At 47.8% G+C, this 19,299-nt stretch overlaps 1 protein-coding gene across 1 annotated transcript in view; it reads left to right on the forward strand.

The window, feature by feature from the left end:
* Positions 1 to 19,299, forward strand: part of PTPRN2 (protein tyrosine phosphatase receptor type N2) — a gene marked incomplete at both ends in the record, with an annotated part of 697,231 nt that overhangs the window by 582,728 nt on the left and 95,204 nt on the right. Inside the window, one exon of the mRNA XM_080936716.1 lies at positions 7,563 to 7,775. Within this exon, the coding sequence (XP_080792842.1) occupies positions 7,563 to 7,775 (213 nt within the window). The remainder of the gene's footprint in view (positions 1 to 7,562; positions 7,776 to 19,299) is intronic.

The following is a 19,299-nucleotide window of genomic DNA, read 5'->3' on the forward strand; positions in this document are numbered from 1 at the left end:
CGATGATGGCGTTGTCGCCAGCGGCCGCTGCGCCCCGAAGCGGCTTGGCCGGGCGCACACCCCCACCTCCTGCTCTCTTGGGCACCCAGCGTCCTCCCAGCTGCAGGTAACCAGGGATGGCAGCCCCGTCGTGGCACTGAGAGGGGCGGTCGGGCGGACCCTGACAGAGGAGACAAGAGTCGGGTGGGGCAGAAGGGATCAAGAGTGGATACCCCACAGGGCATCACCAAGCGCGGTGCTGGCAGGGCGCAGAACAGAACCTTCCAAGGGTTGAGGGTGTGCGTGAGGGCCCCAGATATAGGACCTGGGCGTCTTGCCCAGTTCAGGGGGTAACTGACTTGCCACAGGACACATGTCAGAGGTTCGGCCAACAGGAAAGACCGGGCTTTGGAATTATCTCCAGGTGGGTCTGAGGCGGAGTGACCACGTTGGCAGTTCTTTCTGAGCGCACAGATTAGAAGGGAGACACAGAAGTCCTGAACCCTCTGAGAGACTTCCCCAGGGGAGAATGGGATGGTGGTCTGCAGGACTTCTCTCCAGTACTTCTCTCGGCTTGTCATAAGGCTGGGTCTCTGGGAAATTCAGAACTTGGAGAAAACGGCCTCGAGGATGGGATGAGAGGAGATGGAGACAGACTACGGTATGACGAGGAAGGAGGGAGGATGCATGAAGGACAGGACGAGGAGCTACCATAAAGGGGACCGGTCTGGGGACGGTTTCCTCAGACAGCATTTTGGCGATCTCTTTGCTTCCTCCTTTCTGGGGTCCCGGAGTGTGCTTCTGTGCCATTCCAGCGTCCCAGCTGGCAGCGAGTTAAGAGGACCAAGTGGGCCCGGGGCGGAGCGTTCAGAGAAGCAGGTGGGGGCGGCCTAGAAGAGTGTGGAGTCCTCTGACCCCGCAATCCCAACCTCTCCAAGGATCACCTTTGAGTTTCTACTTTCTTTCTCCCAGAGGGGACCTGCGTTTTCTCCCACCCCCTATCTATCCGAGACCCCCGCCAGGTGGGGCGGTCGTGTACTCGCCAGAAAAACTTCTGACTCAGAGCTGTTTGAACAAGAGCTTATTTATTCCATCTCTGACTAACGGCTTAGTTCCTAAAACGCGCCTGATTTGCAGTTAAAGAAGCTGTGCCCCCAGACACCTGGGTAGCCCCCCAAATCAGCAGCATTGACTTTTAAAGCCGAAGTCTCTTTGCGTCTTCGTTGCACACGCTCCAGACTGGTCTGCTTTGAAGAAGAGGGGTCAGTGTAAGGACTGCTAGGGCCCTGTACAGGGTAGAACTAGCTGTGTGAAGTCCACCTGTCGAGCCTCACCGTGCCTCTGCCCGCCTGGGTCCTACCCCACTCCGGTTCTGCCCGGTTCTTCAGTTGTCCAACGAAGTCAACAGACCTCGGGCTTTCCTAAGTACCAGGCACCGCGGGTTCCTGCTGGAAACCGAGAGCCTCACCGATCTGGGCTTAGAGGTCCAAAGGGTGTTCACCAAGCCAGGATCGACAGATTTTAGGGACCAAGCAAATGTGAGGAAGCGGAGAAAGGAGGAGGAAATTCCCACCCGCCCCCAGCCTGGATGCTCGATTTAGCTCCCAAGGAGCACCGCGGCGGGCCTGGGGAGTGCTAGTGGGCCACGGTAGTGCTACGAGGCTTTTGGCATTTTGGGGTGGGTATGGGCGTTGTTGGGGACATTAACGGCTCCGGACGGCGCGCTTTGTGACCGGGGAGGCTGGGCTGCGGTATTGTCCCAGCTAGGACCCTCTGGGGCTGTGAATACCAGAGGCTCCCAGGAACCCTCGACCTTTTGTGTCTTGCTCCATGGTCTGATCTCCACGACCTCTACAGAGATCTTGGGAATTAGTGAGGGGGAAGGGGCTGGCAAACAGGGGTGAGAAAGCCGAGACCTGTGAGGGTCAGCCTCCCAGTGTGGGGGAGGGGACTTACCGCCAGCCAGCTTCCTAGACCCGCGCTTGACTCTTTCCACAACCCGGTTCTGATCAGCTGGGCAAAAAGCCAAGGCCTTCCTGGCCTGAGAGCGGGTGAAACTAAAAAAGATATTTCAGTCCTGAAGGTAGTTGATTTTGGGGGTTGGGGATAGTACAGGACTGGACCGGACAGTACTGCCAGATACCCACTCCAATAGCAGGACATCACCCTAGAAAACACCACTCCAGGCCTCAGGTACGAAATAGACCGAAACGCTGGCCTGCCAGTGCTCTGAGGGTACCCGCCGCCTTGAGTTCTGGTGTAAAGAAAACGCAGCCAGTGGATCGGAAAATGCAAGGGGGCAGGTTTCCTCTTTGGACACATCCATTTGGCCTGTTCTCCCCTAGCTTGGCTGGTTCTTCCACCCCGTGTTTAACAAGCAACATTAAAAATGAGTTCACAGAACTCTCTCCTCCTTTTCAAAATCAATATCATAAATCTTCCCTTATCTTAAAACAAAGCGTTTTTTTTTCCAGAACAACTATTTTAGGAGAGCTTCAAGACAGCAAATAAGTTACTATCTTGTGTATAGTCAGTTATGCGTGTGCCTGAGAAATTTCAACAAACAGCCTGTTTTTAAGTAAAAACAGCGCATAACTTATTTTCATTAAAGTTTATGTTTAAAAAGAATTATTTCTTGGGAGATTCTTCTGCCCATATAAGCTTTTTTTTGTGTGGCTATTTGAATGGCAGATTTGCAAGTACAATTTCATCTGTAGAGAGGAACAATAGCTTTCATCCGCACAAAGGCCTTCTCCCACCCCGAATTCAGACCGCAATGCCTCTTGCTCTGATAATAGCTCCTGAAAAGATTTTGTAATGCAGAGAATTAATACATGATTATTTCCGCCCGACTTCTCTCATTTATTAGGATTCTGTGGCAAATTCCAAATTAAAAATAGTCCAGTTAACAGCTTTAAAAAAATACTCTTAAAATATTTCAAGACATCCTTCTCCCCCTCCTCATTTTTAACTTTAGTCGCTTGTCTGGGCTTGAAAAAAAAATGTTTTGCCAAACGCTGTGATCAGTTTTAAAGTGGTAGCAACTATATTTTAATAACTATATCTTAGTAAACTTAAAAAGAAATTTCCAAATAGTTCTCTAAGATGCTTATCCAGCTGGTCGAAGACAAAGTTACTTGTCACAGTAACTCATAAGTAGTCTCTGAGACTAATTTCTGTTTCACTTGGGGGGAGGGCGTGGGAGGTCTTACAGTCATAATAACATGGGTCCCCAAAAGAAAGGAAGGGGACTTGTTCCTCATGTTATGTAAAGGTTTTTCCAACCCAAAATGTATATGGTGGGTTGATAAAACAGGCTGAAGCTAGGTTGCAAATCAAATTCCATAGAAATAGTACCATGAGTATGTCAACAAGAGAAATTCAGTATCCACAAAGCTGGATGCTTATTCTTATAAGGTGTGTGTGTGTGTGTGTGTGTGTGTGTGTGTGTGTGTGTGTGTGCACAAGCAGATTTTGAACTGCAAACAAGAGACTTGGATATCTGGCTCTGGTGAACTGGTTATGTTAACATTTTATCTTGGTAGTGTGCCTACAAATGTTCACCATAAAGTTCTGTATAGGTGCGGCTTAGTTCTCACAATTGACTCCAGGCGGAGAATCCCATACCCCTCAGCTTATCACACAACATTTAAAAAAGTTATAATGGTGTCTGTCAAGGATGGCTCACAAGACTTGTCACTGGAAGTCCCATGCGCCTCACAGGCAGAGGTGGGGATGCTGTACTCCACCAGGATATGGTCTAAGAGCTGCTCGAAAACGACTTTCCTACTCCCACACTTGCTTCACAGCTTCTGCAATACGGCATATTCTAAATTTGAGGAGGCGCAGGTGGAGACAGAGGGGCATGCTCCAGGTTACAGTTCACCGGAGCTGCCTCTGAGCTGGTGCAACCTGGACCTGCTGATTCCCAATTGTTTTTTTAAAGCCTATCCTGTTTCTATCACTTTTTTAAGTCTGCTGAGAACTTCATAGTGTAGTGCTGGTGAATGTGACTCCTCTTCCTGGATGTACAGCTCCCCACCCCCAGCCCTGACTCCTAGCACCTCTAACAACCTCCTTCTGAGAATCCTTTTCTCCACCACCCTCCTCAGAGGCTGCTCCAAACTTTCAGAAAGAACCTCCGCTGGGCAGAAGGTGTTCTGCTTTTAAAAGGCATCTGACTGTAAATGTCAAAGTTATAAATATTTAAACATCATTTTTTTCTTTCAATTTCAAGCCAAGACTGATAAGATGTCCGTGACTAGTCTGGGCTGTCTTCCGGGGAGGCCCAGGAAAGCTGCCTGTGGTCCACACCCTGCTGCTCATCCTTGGGATGTCCCCATTCTGAGACGGACTGGGGCAGACTTCAGCTGCAGTTGGGTCAGCACAGGTTCAAACTCACATTTAAGCTTCCAGCACATCCCCCAACTCCCCCAAGCTCCTAGATAACAGGCATTTTTAAATTTGCTCTCTTAGCTCCATAAAAATAAAGGAGGTGTATGGTTATGTTAACTCAGTCACGGTACCTTAGAAGAGGATGCTTAACTGGCATTAAAACAAGAATTTCTAGAAATCCTATACCCCCCTCCCAGGATTCTTACATCCTGGCCCATTGCTAGCACTTCTCCCTCCTCACCTCTACTCCCACCCACCCTCTTCCCCACCCCCACCTCAACCTTTACTGCAGGGCATTTTGGTGCTACTGTCAGAGAGCTCCTAAGAGATACTTTTCAGATTTGGGAAGCTATCAGTCAGCTGAAATTCAGACCTTAATATTAGATATACATTGATCCAAACAGGGTCCCTTGGTCCAGCATCCACCTTACCCTCATCTGTCAGATGCCCTTTCCCTTTGACCTCCACTTTGCCAACCTTCCAGGGGGCCCTCCCAGCACTCCCACCCAGGCCCTGAAGCCCATAGTTTCAGATCTGTGTGTCTTCATGACTCCTACCCCACAGGCCCTTGGTGGGAGCCTCCTATCTGGTGGGATTCTGGGACAAAAGTATGGCTATCAGTGATCCTGGGCACCAGCCACTCCTTAGGACCAGGCAGGGGGGCAGAGATGGGTGGAGCCTAGGGTAATCTGCTGTGACTCTTGTGGAGTTGGCCCTGCTCTCCGTAGTTCTCCCTCAGAAGCCCAGTGAGGATGAAATCTTTGCTCTTGCAATAACAATCTGGTTCGGTCTCTGAATAAATCCTGGCACCCAACTGGTTTACAGTAAATCCGACAAGGACGAAGCTGGGACACCTCCCTTCTCTTTTATGGTGCAGTCCTGGGCTTTAAACAGGACCTGGTTCCCTCCCCCCCCCCCCCCCGCAGGCTGCCCCGAAGGCTGGACCCAGCTTTACTTGTAGAAACATCACCTGCCTCTTCCTGTAGCTCCAGAGTGTCCGGTGTCTGTCACCTGACAGTGCTGTCAATCTGGCAGAGTTCTTTACTCTGGGCCATTGGTCGCTTGGTACTCCCAGCCCTGTGGGTCTTTCCGCGCCGTGGAACCGCGGGTCTTGTGCAGAGCGTACTGACGGGCTGTTACATACCATGGCTCAGCTTGGCTGGTGGTAGCTAAGAGCTGCTATAGGAGCCCAGGAGTTCCATGCCTGAAGCTAGGTTAGGGAGGTCCTAGTTCCAGCGCCAGGAGGCGCGCAGGTCAGCCCAAAGCCTACCCTGGGCCTTGGCTCAGGGACCCTCCGGCAGCTCAGGGGCTGGGTAAAGTGCACTTGGCACTGCCATCCCACCATTGCCTCTGTTGTGGTCTGCTGAGAAGAGGTGAGACAGGCAAGGGCGGCGGAAAAACAGCCATTGATCAGGTAGAGTGCGACCAGCGTACCTAGGACCACGCCGAACCCTGGGGAGTCAACCGCTCGGTTTGCGAATGGTGCGGAGGCCTACCGTCCCGAAACTTAAGGGAAAGGCTTGTTCTTATGCGAACTGCAGCCAGCTGCTTGTCAAGTGAGGACAGCCGTGTGAGCCACCGAGACCCTGGCCGAAAGGGTTATTTGTGTGGTTTGGGCTCCTGCCGGTGCTGGGGCAAAGAAGTATAGCTTGGAACCAGGGATGGGGACTTCGCAGACTTGGGGGGAGGGGCGCGAGACTCGGGAGTGACTTCTTTCTAGAAGCTCTTGTGTTGGGGTGTGCGGGAGTGAAAAGGAGAGGAGACCCAGGAGGAAGCCAGGAGGAGGAAGGGTTCCGCAGCCTTCTCCGCGCGCAGGGCCCCCTGTGCTCTGGCCCGCAGCAGCCACCGGGTGCCGCCCACTCAGGCCTGGGAGAGCTGTCCAAGTCCTTGCTCCGGATCTCCCGCTCCCCGCCCAAAGGTCCCCTCTGCCAGGTCTTGGAACCCTCCCTTTTCTCTCCTCCATCTATTACTGAAGCCCAGGAACCTCCTGGGTCCAGGGCCAAGCAGAACCAAGCCGCGCACCCAGGCAGGAAATCCTGGCGTCTTTTCTCATTTAACCCGCGTTTCCATTAACTCGGTCCCCGCGCCCGCTAATCCGCGCACCGAAGGCAAAAGCAGGCTAATTAATGACCAGCTTTTCTAGTCAAGACTAGTGATAATTGCTTTGGTGGCCTTTATGATTACAAGATAAAAATGGGCCCGGCCTGACATAAGAGACACTGTGTACACTCAGAAACTGGAGGAAACGAAGAGTTGGGAGGCTGAAAGCGGAGCAGAAAATTACTAATAGAAGAGAGATAATGAATAGGCCGGCCAGGCATTCATGGGGAAAAATCCATTTTGTTACCACGCGAAATTAGGTGGCGGAAAGGAGTTTGCTAATTGTTCTCCTCTTGTAGCAACCAGGACGGAGGCAGGGGCGTACTCTTCCATTCATTTCCCGAGTAATTGTGAGGGTTGCTGGCCGGGAGTCGTGGGCGATTTGCCTGCGGCCCTTCCATTTTCCTGTGGTGTGTTTAATTGTTGCTAATACACCTCCTAATGAAGCTAATGAGGGGGGCGCTGTCTGGCTATCTGCCCTGGATTTGAGTGACAGGAAGGATTCTCTCACCTACTCCCCCAAGATGAGAAGTGAACTTCCCAATAGCCTGTTCTCAAAGACCTTGTCCCTTTTGAAGGAACAGTACTCAGGTACCAGTGAGTCTGTACCTATAGAGAGTGGCTAGAGCTGGTTGCATTAACGCATGGAATGTCTTCTAGAGCAAGAGGCCATGCCCCAGAGCTGTGATGGCTCTGGCCAGTGCATTCTACTGGGACTGGAGACTATTTAGTTCTGTTAACATTTTTACCCACCTCCTGCCAAACCTGTACTGTGTTCAATGCTCTGAACCAAATCTGTATCTGATTAGAAAGGATATATACCTTGTTGTACTTAAAGCAGCAAATTATGTGCTAAATACTTTACATTATTAGGCTGGAAAAGTAGCCACCGTTGGGGTTGCTCTGCTTAATAGAAATTCAGTCTGGAGGCGTCCTGGTGTTGAAATTTCCTTGTGCTGTGTGCCCCTGAACAACCCCCTCCCTATCATGTTGACACTACCTTAAGTTTAGAGTTGTATGTGGAGGGATGGTCTGCTGGAGTCAAGGTTCTTTGAGTAGTGACCTGTTCATCTCTCCTCCTCCTGCAGAAAGGAAAACTCAAGCTTCTGCCCCATCAGGAAGAGCAAGAGGACTCTACCAAGTTCATTGTGCTCACCTTCCTCTCCATTGCCTGCATCCTGGGGGTTCTCCTGGCTTCCAGCCTTGCCTATTGCTTCCGCCACAGCTCCCACTACAAGCTGAAGGACAAGTTGTCTGGGCTAGGAGCTGACCCCAGTGCAGATGCCACGGAAGCCTACCAGGTAAAAAATAAACTTTTCAAAGTTTTCCCCTTGGATTGCCAAACTTGATTTTGGAAGTCTGGGGAAGAGGTGGTCTCCTGAAGTCACAGTAGGAGCTCTTTTATGATGACAATTTGAGGCATCTCATTAGCATTCATGTAAATACCTTGCAACTGGTAATTTTATGGCTCTGTATTAATCTTACACCATTCTTGGATAGTCTTCAGTTAGCCACAAAAAGTAGGTGGCTAATTAGAAATGTGGAAAAAGTACAACCCGTGAATTATGCATCATCTGTTATCTTAATCTGGCCACTATCAATGAAACTTGCCACAGTTGCAAGATGGATTGGTTGTGTAGATGTTTGAAGATGACTCTTAAATCATCAGCTTCCTTGGGGTCTTATAGGAAGGGATCTTTTGACCTGCTCTGTTACCGCCCTCTGTTATTATGGGGATACAGTGCAGCCTAATGCTGACAAATGGAACAGAGAGTGCATATGTCTCCGTGAGTCAGCAGTGCAGCACAGACAGGCTCCCAACATGCCTGGGAGAAGTATGAACTGCAGAGTCAAAACACAAGAGGCGTCATCAACACCCCGCGTTTCGGGAAGTTTGGCAGCATTTGTTTCATAACTCATGACTTTCTATATGAAACTGTGACTCCGTTCAGCAGCAATGCAAACCCAGAATATATAGAAGCCAGCCAATATATAAAAGAAACCATTTTTAAAACAATATAAAATACTATTTAACTCTACGTTTATTAATCTGTTTAGGTTATAAGATTACTTAGTTGGTTGCTATGTCTAAAATTTTAATCAATACGCAGTTTAAGGTTTCCTTCAATTTATTGAATCTTCACATATCTGTCCTGTATAATGTGTTGTCAGTAACTCACATCACAGTATATACAACAAATGCAGTCTGTTCTGTTGTCAAAGTTAGTTCAGTGAGCTCTCTGGCTCCCGCAGGAAACATGGTGACTGTCCAGTAGTCACCTCAGCTACTCTGAGCTGGCTGCCCCTTGCTCTGTGGCTGTTCTCCATCTGCTATATATGGCGAGTTAAGAGGAATTTATAAAGCCCCTTTGCTTAAAAGAGATGAAGAGACAGCTTTTGGTTCCGTTTCAAAATTCTTATCATCATCACTGAATGGAGAAAACCTCTGGTTTTCTGAAGGGGGTCACAAGCCTGGTCAGGATGATCTTTTTCTTATAAAGAAATGGCAACTTCAAATGCATTGAAGATGGTATTTCAGGCACACGGCACACAGCTTTGCTTCAAAGCCAAAGGAGGGGGGGCGACCACGTTTGAAGAAGCAGCCTGGAAAAAAATGTCACATAAACTAGTTAAGAATTTACCCAGAAATTCTATTGAGCAAGACCATCAATACAAGATGTCAGGTCCTCAGGGCCAAGCAAGTGTCAGAGCATAAATAAATAATCACACTCCACACTCTTCAGTTCTGTGTGTGAGGGACAGAGATCATAAGGACAGAGGTTTCCAGAAAGCATGGCACCCTTTGATATACTTTGAAATTCAAATATAAAATATTGATAGAATAAAAGTTTGGACTTGCATGCAGAAATAGCTAATTTTTATAAGATTGTGGGTAGAAAATGCATACTTATGACTGAGTTTGTGATAATTAACAACAAAAGGGGAAAAAGCCCTCTTCCCGGTGACAGCTCTAATTAATAGTATCTGTGATTAAAATCATGTCCTTGCAGCAAGAAAACTGTTTGAATTTCTTAGAGTGACCTTTTTGTGTTCCTCCTGGGGGCATGGTGGTTAAGTTGATATTGATTTTATAATGAGCTCTGGTTTGTTTAATAAGAATCTGTAATCCCGACAATAAATGAAATGTGTACTTTTCTTCTATCCAGATTAATAAAAAAGACAGGGGAAAACTTTTCTTTCAAAAAATATGATCTAGAAGAAGTTGCAATGACTGGAAACATTTTCTGTTGGGCGTATTTCTGAAGTCACTGGCAAGTGTCATCCTAGCAAGGTATCCTGATAGGATAGGGTCTGCTCTCGTCCAACCAGTGGGCTCCTTGGCAGGACCATGTGCAGGGGAGTCATGTTGCTTTGGCTAGTTTTCAGCAAGGCAGTCCTCAGCACGAGGGGATCACGTGGTTGTCAGTTTTGGATTTAGCTGGGTGCACTGAGGGCTCACTGCTGTGGTTACTGGAGGAGGTTTCTCTGGAAATACAAAGCACTGTAACCATCAATGGGGTCTTATGGCTTTGGATTTTCACCATTGTCACTGAAACAACCTTCATGTTTTAAAATCTTCTCAAAACAACAAACAAACAAACACCTGTGAGATGGCTTGGCTAGTAAAAGTACCTGTTTTTAGAATCCACATGGTAGAAGGTGAGAATAACTCTCAAAAGTTATCCTCTGACCTACATACATCGTATGCATGACTGCTCAATAAATAAATGTATTAAAAAAAACTTATAAGCATGCAACTATAAATTTCAGGGGAAGGGTCTTCATGAATGAATGTATCTACTACTAAATCTTTTGTGTGTAAGTATATACCTCAGTGGTACCTTTTGCCTACCATAAATTTAATTACCTATATATATATTAATATATATGTGATATATAATTTGTACTTCCATATTTGCTTATTCTGTCATTGAATCTATGATTAGAATTTGTCATGCTTTTCTACAGAGATCACAGGGACAATTGAACAGTCTGCCACTGTGTTTTATTTCGTGGGGACCTGATAGAAAAGTAGTTCATTATTTTAAGTTTTTCAAGGGAGAAGAGGTTGTGTTGTAAGTGGGCAGAGAGACACCCAGGGATGTGGTAGCTGGCAAAACACCAAGTGTGGTCACCAACAGAATGTAATGTTGTCTCTTTGGAAGTGAAAGAGCTAAGTGCTTGTGTGTTGAGAACACAACAGAGGGAACAGCTCTTCTGACTGTGAAGGAAGGGGAGGGAGGCATAGAGATAAGATGCCCTGAGCTGCTCTCATAGAGCCTCTGACTGTAACTTTCCTTTCTTCTCACAGCGTGTTAGCACCAGGGTCAGGGTGGTGGGAGGAACTTCTCAACAGGAACCACGAGACCTTCCTGTGCTCAGCCCTTTATGTAGCATGTCTGCAGCATCCCTGGGCAGGCTGTGAACTCCACCTCCACCCATGCATATAACCATGTGCATGGGTTAGGAATATCCACCTTGAAATGGCCTCAAAACTGTCTGGGGTGTGAATTATTAGACTTGCAAACATCTCTAAACATGTTTGCTTTTTCTTTTCATGTATTTTTATGTATATATTGTCCTCCCCATGGATAAGGAAGAGGGGAAGGGGGAGAAAGAGAGAGAGAGAGAGAGAGAGAGAGAGAGAGGAAGTGAGGGGAGAGGAAGGAGGGAAAGAGGGAGAGGGGGAGGGAGAGGAGGGAAGGAAGAAGAGAAAGGAGGAAGGGGAGAAGGGAGAGAGGGGGAAGGAGGAAGAAATAGAGGGAGGGGAGGGAAAGAGAGGGGGAGGGGAAAGAGGGGGGAGAGGGGAAGGCAGGGAGGGAGAGAGGGACAGAAAGACAGGAGAGAGAAAGAGAGAGAGAGAGTGAGAGAGAGAGAGAGAGAGAGAGAGAGAGAGAGAGAGAGAGAGAGAAAGAGGGCGAGAGAGCAAGCACTGTGTGTTGGAGCCCATAGAGGCCAGAAGAGGGTATTAGATTCCTAGGAACTAGCTCTGTAGTTGGTTGTAAGCCACCAGTATAGATTAGATGTTGGGAAACAAATTCTGACTATCTGAACTCTTCTGAGCTCTTATTCATTCTCTCTCTCTCTCTCTCTCTCTCTCTCTCTCTCTCTCTCTCTCCCTCCCTCCCTCCCTCCCTCTCTCTCTTTCTCTTTCTCTCTCTCTCTCTCTCACCTCCTGGAAACCAAATCTTCTTGGCAGGTTCTTGCTTTTGATCTTGTTCCAAGGTATTAGCCAGTCAGATAATACAGTGAAGTTTGATTTCCTCATGGTTTTAAATTTTGGGCACTGACAGCTAAACTTGGTGGTCAAAGGTCACTGTGAACATCGGCAAAGCTCTCCTCATTGCTTCACTGGGTTGTTTTCCTTTAAATGTGTAAATGTTACATCTGCCCTTCCTGATCTCAGGCATAACCCAACAAACAAAACCAACTTCGTTTGCTGTTTTTTCCCCCAAATGCCTTCACGTTACGTATGTGCACCTGCACATGCTTGCATGCCTGGATGAACACGTAGGTCTGTGTACCCACTCATGAAATGCACAGAATCATGATAGTCAGTACCAGTCTTGGCTCTTACTCAGGCAGGTGTCCTAGATCTATGGAAGGCGATCGGGTGAAACTGTGCCAAAAATAAGTTGTCAGATGATTAGAAGGCATTCTCCCCTTTTCTCTCTCTGTCCCTTTGAATTCTGCATCTTCTTTTTTTCTCCCTTTGGCTTTGATCATCTCTGAGCAGCGAGTTTAGTATTCTGCCGGCCCGCTCTCCCACCCTGACACAGGGGCAGAGACTCCTACAGAATGTTCAGCAACATCTCTTTTGATGGTTTATTTCACAATACCCAGCAGGTTTCCTTGTGTACTTGGAGACCTTTTGGAACCAAACCCAGAGGAAAGGGTGTGTCAGCCTATGGGCCTGCCCAAAAATGGACTCACTAAAAGTGCATCTTGGTTGCCGTGGCTTCCATCAGCCAATGACTATTAATGTACTGACGGAGTCACGTGATTGCGGCACTCTGTGCTGAGGGAAGCTGAGTTCTGGAGAAGGGGACAGGTTACACATTGGTTCACTCTCTTATAAATTAACATGCCCTTCTTTTTCGAGGTGACTTCAATCTCCCATAATTGGTGTAATCACTAGTGGGATAATAAAAAAAGGATTGGATGCCTCCTCATTAAGTCAGAAACACTGAATTCTTCGCAGATACACTTGACCCCACCACAGGTATCAGGAAAGCCTTTTCCACTGAACTTGGCTATGTGTTTTGGGATAGCTGTCCCAGCTTTTTGAGTAAATTTTCAGGTTGAAATAATATTTTTGTGCAAATATCACATAAGCAGTATCTCTTTTGTTTCAAAATTGGACAGACACCCTAACATGTAATGTTAGAGACAATTCTGCTTACTGAACAGGGAGTCCTGAGAATTTGAAGTGTTTCTATTTTATCTTTGCAAACATTGCAGAGTATAGGCAGAATTTTTAACACCTTCCCCTATGCAAGGGCAGTCAGCACTTCCAAGAGGGGTCTCCTCCTGCTCTTCCTGAGCCTATGATGTCCTGGAACATTAATGGCCCGTGCTATAAATTAAGCAGATGCTAAATGACTCTTTAATTGGTACCAAACTGCATGTGTCTTGAGGTTGGAATGTGACCATCCAAAGAATCGTGCCAAAGGGAAAGTTGCCCATTAGTTCTTGATGTCTGATTCCATTTCTGGAGCATGTGCCTGTTCTTGGTGTGAAGCATGTGCCCGTTTTTGGTGTGAAATGTGTGCCTGTTCTTGGTGTGAAGCATGCGTCTATTTTCTATATGCTGAGCTGCAGTGATCAGAATGCTTCTGAGAGCTCAGGCCTGAGCATTTTTCCAGAGGGAAGCCATTTGGAGTTCATTCTTCTTGTAAACTGTAAACTTCCAAGCATACAGTTCCCAAATCGGTGCCTGCAGTGCTGTTCTACAGAGGTACCTGGGCAAGAAATGCTTCCTTTTCATTTCAGGGCACAGATCCTGAAATGAAACAGATCCTCAGAGAACACCAAAACCTGGAAGGTGGCCAGAGAAATATGCAAGCATGGCACCTGTCCTAGACCACAGGACATTCCTCTTAGTCAAATGGTCATTAGACCAGCACGCCACTTAGTAAGACATGTAGAAGTAAGAGGGACTGGAGCCAATAGTTCATGAGCATCCTGAGGCCTGAGTTGATGGTTTCTTTTTGTTAATATGGTACTGTTTGATTTTACTTTTTGTGGCTTATTAGCAGAGCCGGATGTTTCTTAAATAACAGTTTCTAGGAAGCTTTATGTGAGGGATAGAGAGGGATAAAGGGATTAATTCAGCCTTACTATACCTGAGGTGGCTTTTCTGGGCTACTTTCTACTGTCTGGATACTATAGGTCAGGTGAGTGGCGTCTCTGGGAGGTATCAGTCCTCTCAGAAGCATGGGCAGGCTTCTAGCTCACCTTAGGAATTTTACTGCTAGCATCAAGAGAAAGTCTCCTCTAGCAAAACCAAAGTTGCTCAGGTGGCCACCCAGGAAGGCTCTTCTGAGGCTCCCTCCCCACATTCTCCATTTCTGTTCCCTCAGCCAGCTCTGTAAAGGAAAGCTACAAGGAACATTTGAGGAGCTGAGGTCCTTGCCTCCCTGTTTGACAAGAGAGCAAAGTTGACACCAGATGCCCCATGACTTACCCTGCATCCCCTGTGATACCCACTCGTGAACCATGTTAGGGCAGCAGCTTCCAGGCCAGGCACACGCTCTGACCACAGCATTCACGTGGCACCAGCGCCCATGACAAGCAATGGTGGAGCGTGGATCTCTGGCAGGAAGGTCTCCGTGGCCAGCTTACCAATGGAGGGGGGTCATGGAAGGACAGAGACCAACCAAGCAGGAGTATGGGAAGGCAACCTGTGGTGTGACCAGAGGCAAAGAGCAATGTTCTGTGTCTCCTTGACTGCTGGACTGAATCCTTTCCCCTGTCTTGTTTAACCCTTTCTCCACTTTTTGACTTGTAAGTTTCTCTCTTTTTCATGATTTGAACTAGTAGCCAAAGGCGATTTGGGGCTCTACGAAGTATATTCTGATGGGTGATGCATCTTCGGGTTGCACTGGGCTCCTGACACGCATCTCTACTTTGTCACGTGTTTTTCCATAGACGGGGTTGATTTGACCTTGGGGGAGCTTCTATGGAATGTAGCTTGAGAGGCTAAGATGTGTGCTTGAGTCCTGCATCTAGGGCCTTTAGATAGTGCTGAGTGCTGGTTAGCCTTAAGGATCTGTAATATTCTTCAGTGCCTGTCAAGGTCACACCAAGGTGAGAATGCCTGGGTAGAAAATATAAGCGAGGAGACTTCCACTGCCCACAGCATCCTCAGCTCTCTGGGGAGGAAGCTAAGTAGATGGGAACATAGAGGTGAGCCCAGCTGGGACTCTAACGGGAAATAGGGAGGTGACACAGATCAAGGAGGACCTTGTGAGGTGGAGGCACATAAAGAGAATGTGGGTGATCTATGTGCAACTGTACAGAAAGAAGACAGATGCACACAGCAGAGCTGGACTCCCTCCCAGCCAGGGTGAGAAACTCCTTGGTCCATATTCAGCTAAGCTGGCGTTTCCCTAAGGTAAAGCACCTCAGTGTAGGAGTGAAGTATCTGTAGCGTCTGTGTTTCCAGGGCTACCAGAGGAGCTGCAGAGCAGACCGTGGGCAAAGGCAGGGGACAATGTGCTCCACTGTGGGATGATGTCACCCATAAGTAGTACTGCTTTTCAGGAAGCTCTCAGAAGATCTATACCGGCAGGGTAAGGGGCACAGTGAGGCCCAGGGACACAAAGGACAGCTTCCTAGCCATAGAGAGAAAGAGAGCTTTGGGCAAAGCAATTGCACAGTCACACCAGAATGGACTGCAGGTGAAAGCAGCTTGCAAATGTCAACCAAGCAAAGAGTAAACCCAGGACAGAGACCTGGGAAGCAGTATATAACTCGAGACCTGAGGACAAGCTCACCTGTAAGGGCAGCTGACAGGCTCCAGGTCTCTGCACCCTCCCTTGGAACAGGAACCTTTCACCCCTTCTTTCTTTCTCTAGAGCTGGGTGGTAGCTCACTGAGGTCTGTCCTAAGCCCCTAGATAGATGGGGTTGCCCCTGAGATGTGAACACCCCAGGAGGCCTGTGCAACCTCAGGGCCTGAGAATTGCAGAGTTTGGAATGAGACCACAACACTTATATCTTCTAAGAGCAGGATATTCCAAGCTAGCTGGGACTGGCTAAACTTGGCTTCTGATGACGGTTACACCAGTGTGTGTGTGTGATGGGCTCCAGTGTTGTGTGTGCCCCGTAGTGACAACTGACTCTGAAGAAGCCAAAGGAGCTCAGAGTAGCCAGGCCTGGTGTATGAGGACTCGGAGCAAATGAGAGCCTGAGATTGTTCCAGGGCTCCAGACAGAAGAAAGGAAGAGGGGAGGGTGCACAGTGCGCTACCCAGAGAATCCTCAGCCTTTCTCAGTGTAGGTCTGGGAGTGACTTCCTCTGTGAGATCCTGTAGCAGCTTTCTTCTATCTGTTCCCTCCCTGTCTCTGTCTCTCTGTCTGTCTCTGTATCTCTCTCTCTCCCTTTCTCTCCCTCCCTCCCTTTCTTCTTTTCTTCCTTCCTTTCAGATAATCCCACTTTTACTCTGATGCCCCAAAGTGTTCAGTCTCTGCTTAGGAAAATTGCCGGCAATCAAGGAGAAAGTGTCTCGGGTCATTTATACAAACACAAAAGAACCAGCAGTCTTTAAAGATTTTCTTCTGAGACCATGGTACATGGCCCAGGCTCACCTACCTCCCCAAATGTGCTGGCTTTCATGCATGCACCATGATGACTGATATGTAGTACCAGAAATGGAAACCAGGGTTTTGTGTATGTTTAGCGCCCTTGTTTACTCTCAGTTTCTTGCTGTGGTGGAATGGCACACGTGAAAGTAGCTTAAGGTGAAAAGGTTTATTTAGCTTACACTCCAACATCACAGTTTATTATGAGAGGCAGCCAGGGCAGAAGCTGAAGCAGGAGCCGTGGAGGGACTGGCTTCTGGCTTGCTTTTTCTTGCTAGGCTGGCTTTCTTTTCAACCCAGGACCTGGGGATAGCACCATACACAGGAGGCTGGGCCTCCCACATCTGTCATAAATCAAAGAAATGACCCACAGACTTGTTTTACAGGCCAACCTGATGAAGGCATGTTCTCAACTGAGGTTTTCTCCTTCTGGAAAACTCTACCTTGTGTCTCAAGTTGACAATACATACATACATACATACATAATACATACATACATACATGCATACATACACACATACATACATGCATGCATACATACATACCTGCATACATACACACATACATGCATGCATGCATACATACATACATGCATACATACACACATACATACATACACACATACATACATAATACATGCATACATACATACACACATACATACATAATACATACATACATACATACATACATACACACATACATACATAATACATACATAATACATACATACATACAAATATAAAAAAATAACCAGGACTCTATACAAGCAAGCACTCTTTCAACTGAACTACATTCTGAGCCCACGAGATTTGTTTTAACACATGAAGTATTACAATCAGCAAAATTGTCTGGATATAAGGTTGTATGCTCATACATACAGTTACTTATTATAATTACATTATTAAGTAAAGGTGATTCTTTGAAAACCCAGGACACCATGGTGTTAAAAAATACAGTATACTTGTGACATAGCTTAGCAGATCAGTTAGACAAGTTTATACATAATCTGTGTGAAGGGCGACTGTAACACTGGCTGTAAGGGAACAGAAATCTTATGAAGATTAGCCAGAAGTCTGTTATTTTTATTTGTTTTCTTTTTTTAAATATAGTTACAGATTGCTGTTATTTTCCTTTTTTCCCTCAAAGACAGTGAAGCAGAATAAAGTTACATAAAGAAGCACCCACAGAAACATTCTGTGTAGGTCCTAAAATATGCCGAAGGTAGAAACCAGATATCTAGGAGCAAAGCGGTGTAGTCCCGTGAGAAAGTACTAGTCAGCACACCCAGTGCCCTGCACAGAGACAGGTTTTAAGCAGGAGAAAATAAAATAGAGCTCCAAAAGTAAATCAAGACGATTAATTGAGATGGAAATCATCCTTACTTTGCAGAGTTCCCTGTTATTCTGACCCCACCCAGACCCTGTGGCTTTCTCCTCTACCAGATTCAGGGGAATAAAAATGCTGAGTGTGAAGTGACTTCTTCCCCAGGTGAAAGTGAGGAGCAGAGACATCGCCCAGACTTCAGGAGCTGCTGCCCTGGCCCTGAGATGGGACACGGTGGCTTCCTGTCTCCTCACCCTTGCCTTCATGGTTCCATGTCTCAGGCTGACTCAGGGCAGAAGTGGAGCTGGGCCTCAGTGGGGAAGCCACTCTTGCTAGGCTAGCAGTGTCCTAGGCTGGTGATCTCCTTTCAGTTCATTCCCTCACTCTGGACAAGTCGGACCCCTGTCCACTCATAAGCTTTCCTGCGACCGAGGAGCAGACTCTGTCCCTCAGGTGAATAGGGACCTTCAGTAGTGTGATGGACATGAAACCCCAGGCAGGGACTTGCACACAGCCACCTGATACACACACACACACACACACACACACACACACACACACACACACACACACACACATACTCACACCCCAGGCAGTGTGGCACTCTGCATTGGTGGAAAGGATGGAGAGGAGGGGGAGGGGCTGATGAGTCCTGGAGCAGCTGCTTCAGCACACACACCCCCTCTTTGGCCCTGCCCTTTGGCTTAATTAAGCAACGGGCAGAATAGAAGCCTGAATACCTTTTGTGTCCTGGGCCCCTCTTCTCCCAGCCTCAAACCACTCCTCTGCTCTTCTGCTCCGAGCCTTTGTTCTGACCCTCGCCCTGGGGAGGCCCTGCTTCTCCTCGGTGCCCACCATTCCCATCTGTCAGCCCTGTGTACTCAGACCCCATCCTGGCCCAGGGGACCAACCTCATCTGAACACCAGGCTGAGTCCTGTGGCTTTCACCCCCATTCACACCCTCCCCATTTACAGCCCCGCACGTGCACCCGTGCGGTTGCCACGGTGACCCTCCCTCCAGCACCCGGCTGAGTCCCGCCTTGGTTTCCCCAGGGCCGCATCTGCACAGTCTGCAGCACCTGGCAGGGGGCCTGTGGGTGATCAATGCAGAGCAGTCAATACCTGAACTGAGATATTGATGTGTAAAGAGTCACTGTGCAGAGAGGCCATTTTCTAAACCTTGAAAACCGTGTGCGTGATTCCCGAGAGTCTGGAAGAGTGTGTGAGAAGTATGCTACAGTTGTTGCTGGCGAAGATGTCAGTGGTGGCTGCCGCTGCCTTTTACTAAATAGAATACTCAGAAGGTCTCAGCCTCTCCACACGGCAAGCCCACGCTGCCCCCAAAGACAAATGATTGATTTCCCGCTGACTTTGCTATTTCCAACTGTCTGAATTTGAAAGTGAGCCATGGGTGTCTGAGGCTGGTTTCCTTTGCTGAGACCCTGAGCTTGGAATTCACTACCGCCCCCAGCTCCGGGCCCCCAAGAGCACTTGAGAGTTCCAGTGTGGGGAGTCCTCAGACACTGGAGGCTGGGGGGTTATTTTCCTGTCCTGTAAGCTGCAGCTGGGAGTTGCTTCTGGGTTACCCACCTGCCTATAACACCCAGCAGAGTTTGCGTGAGACACATTCGGTGTTCCCTGCTCTGGGTCTGAAGTTCCCACTTCCAGGTGAAGCATTATATAGAAACCCATCT

The sequence above is a fragment of the Micromys minutus genome (assembly GCF_963924665.1).
Source record: "Micromys minutus genome assembly, chromosome: 1".
Classification (NCBI taxonomy): domain Eukaryota; kingdom Metazoa; phylum Chordata; class Mammalia; order Rodentia; family Muridae; genus Micromys; species Micromys minutus.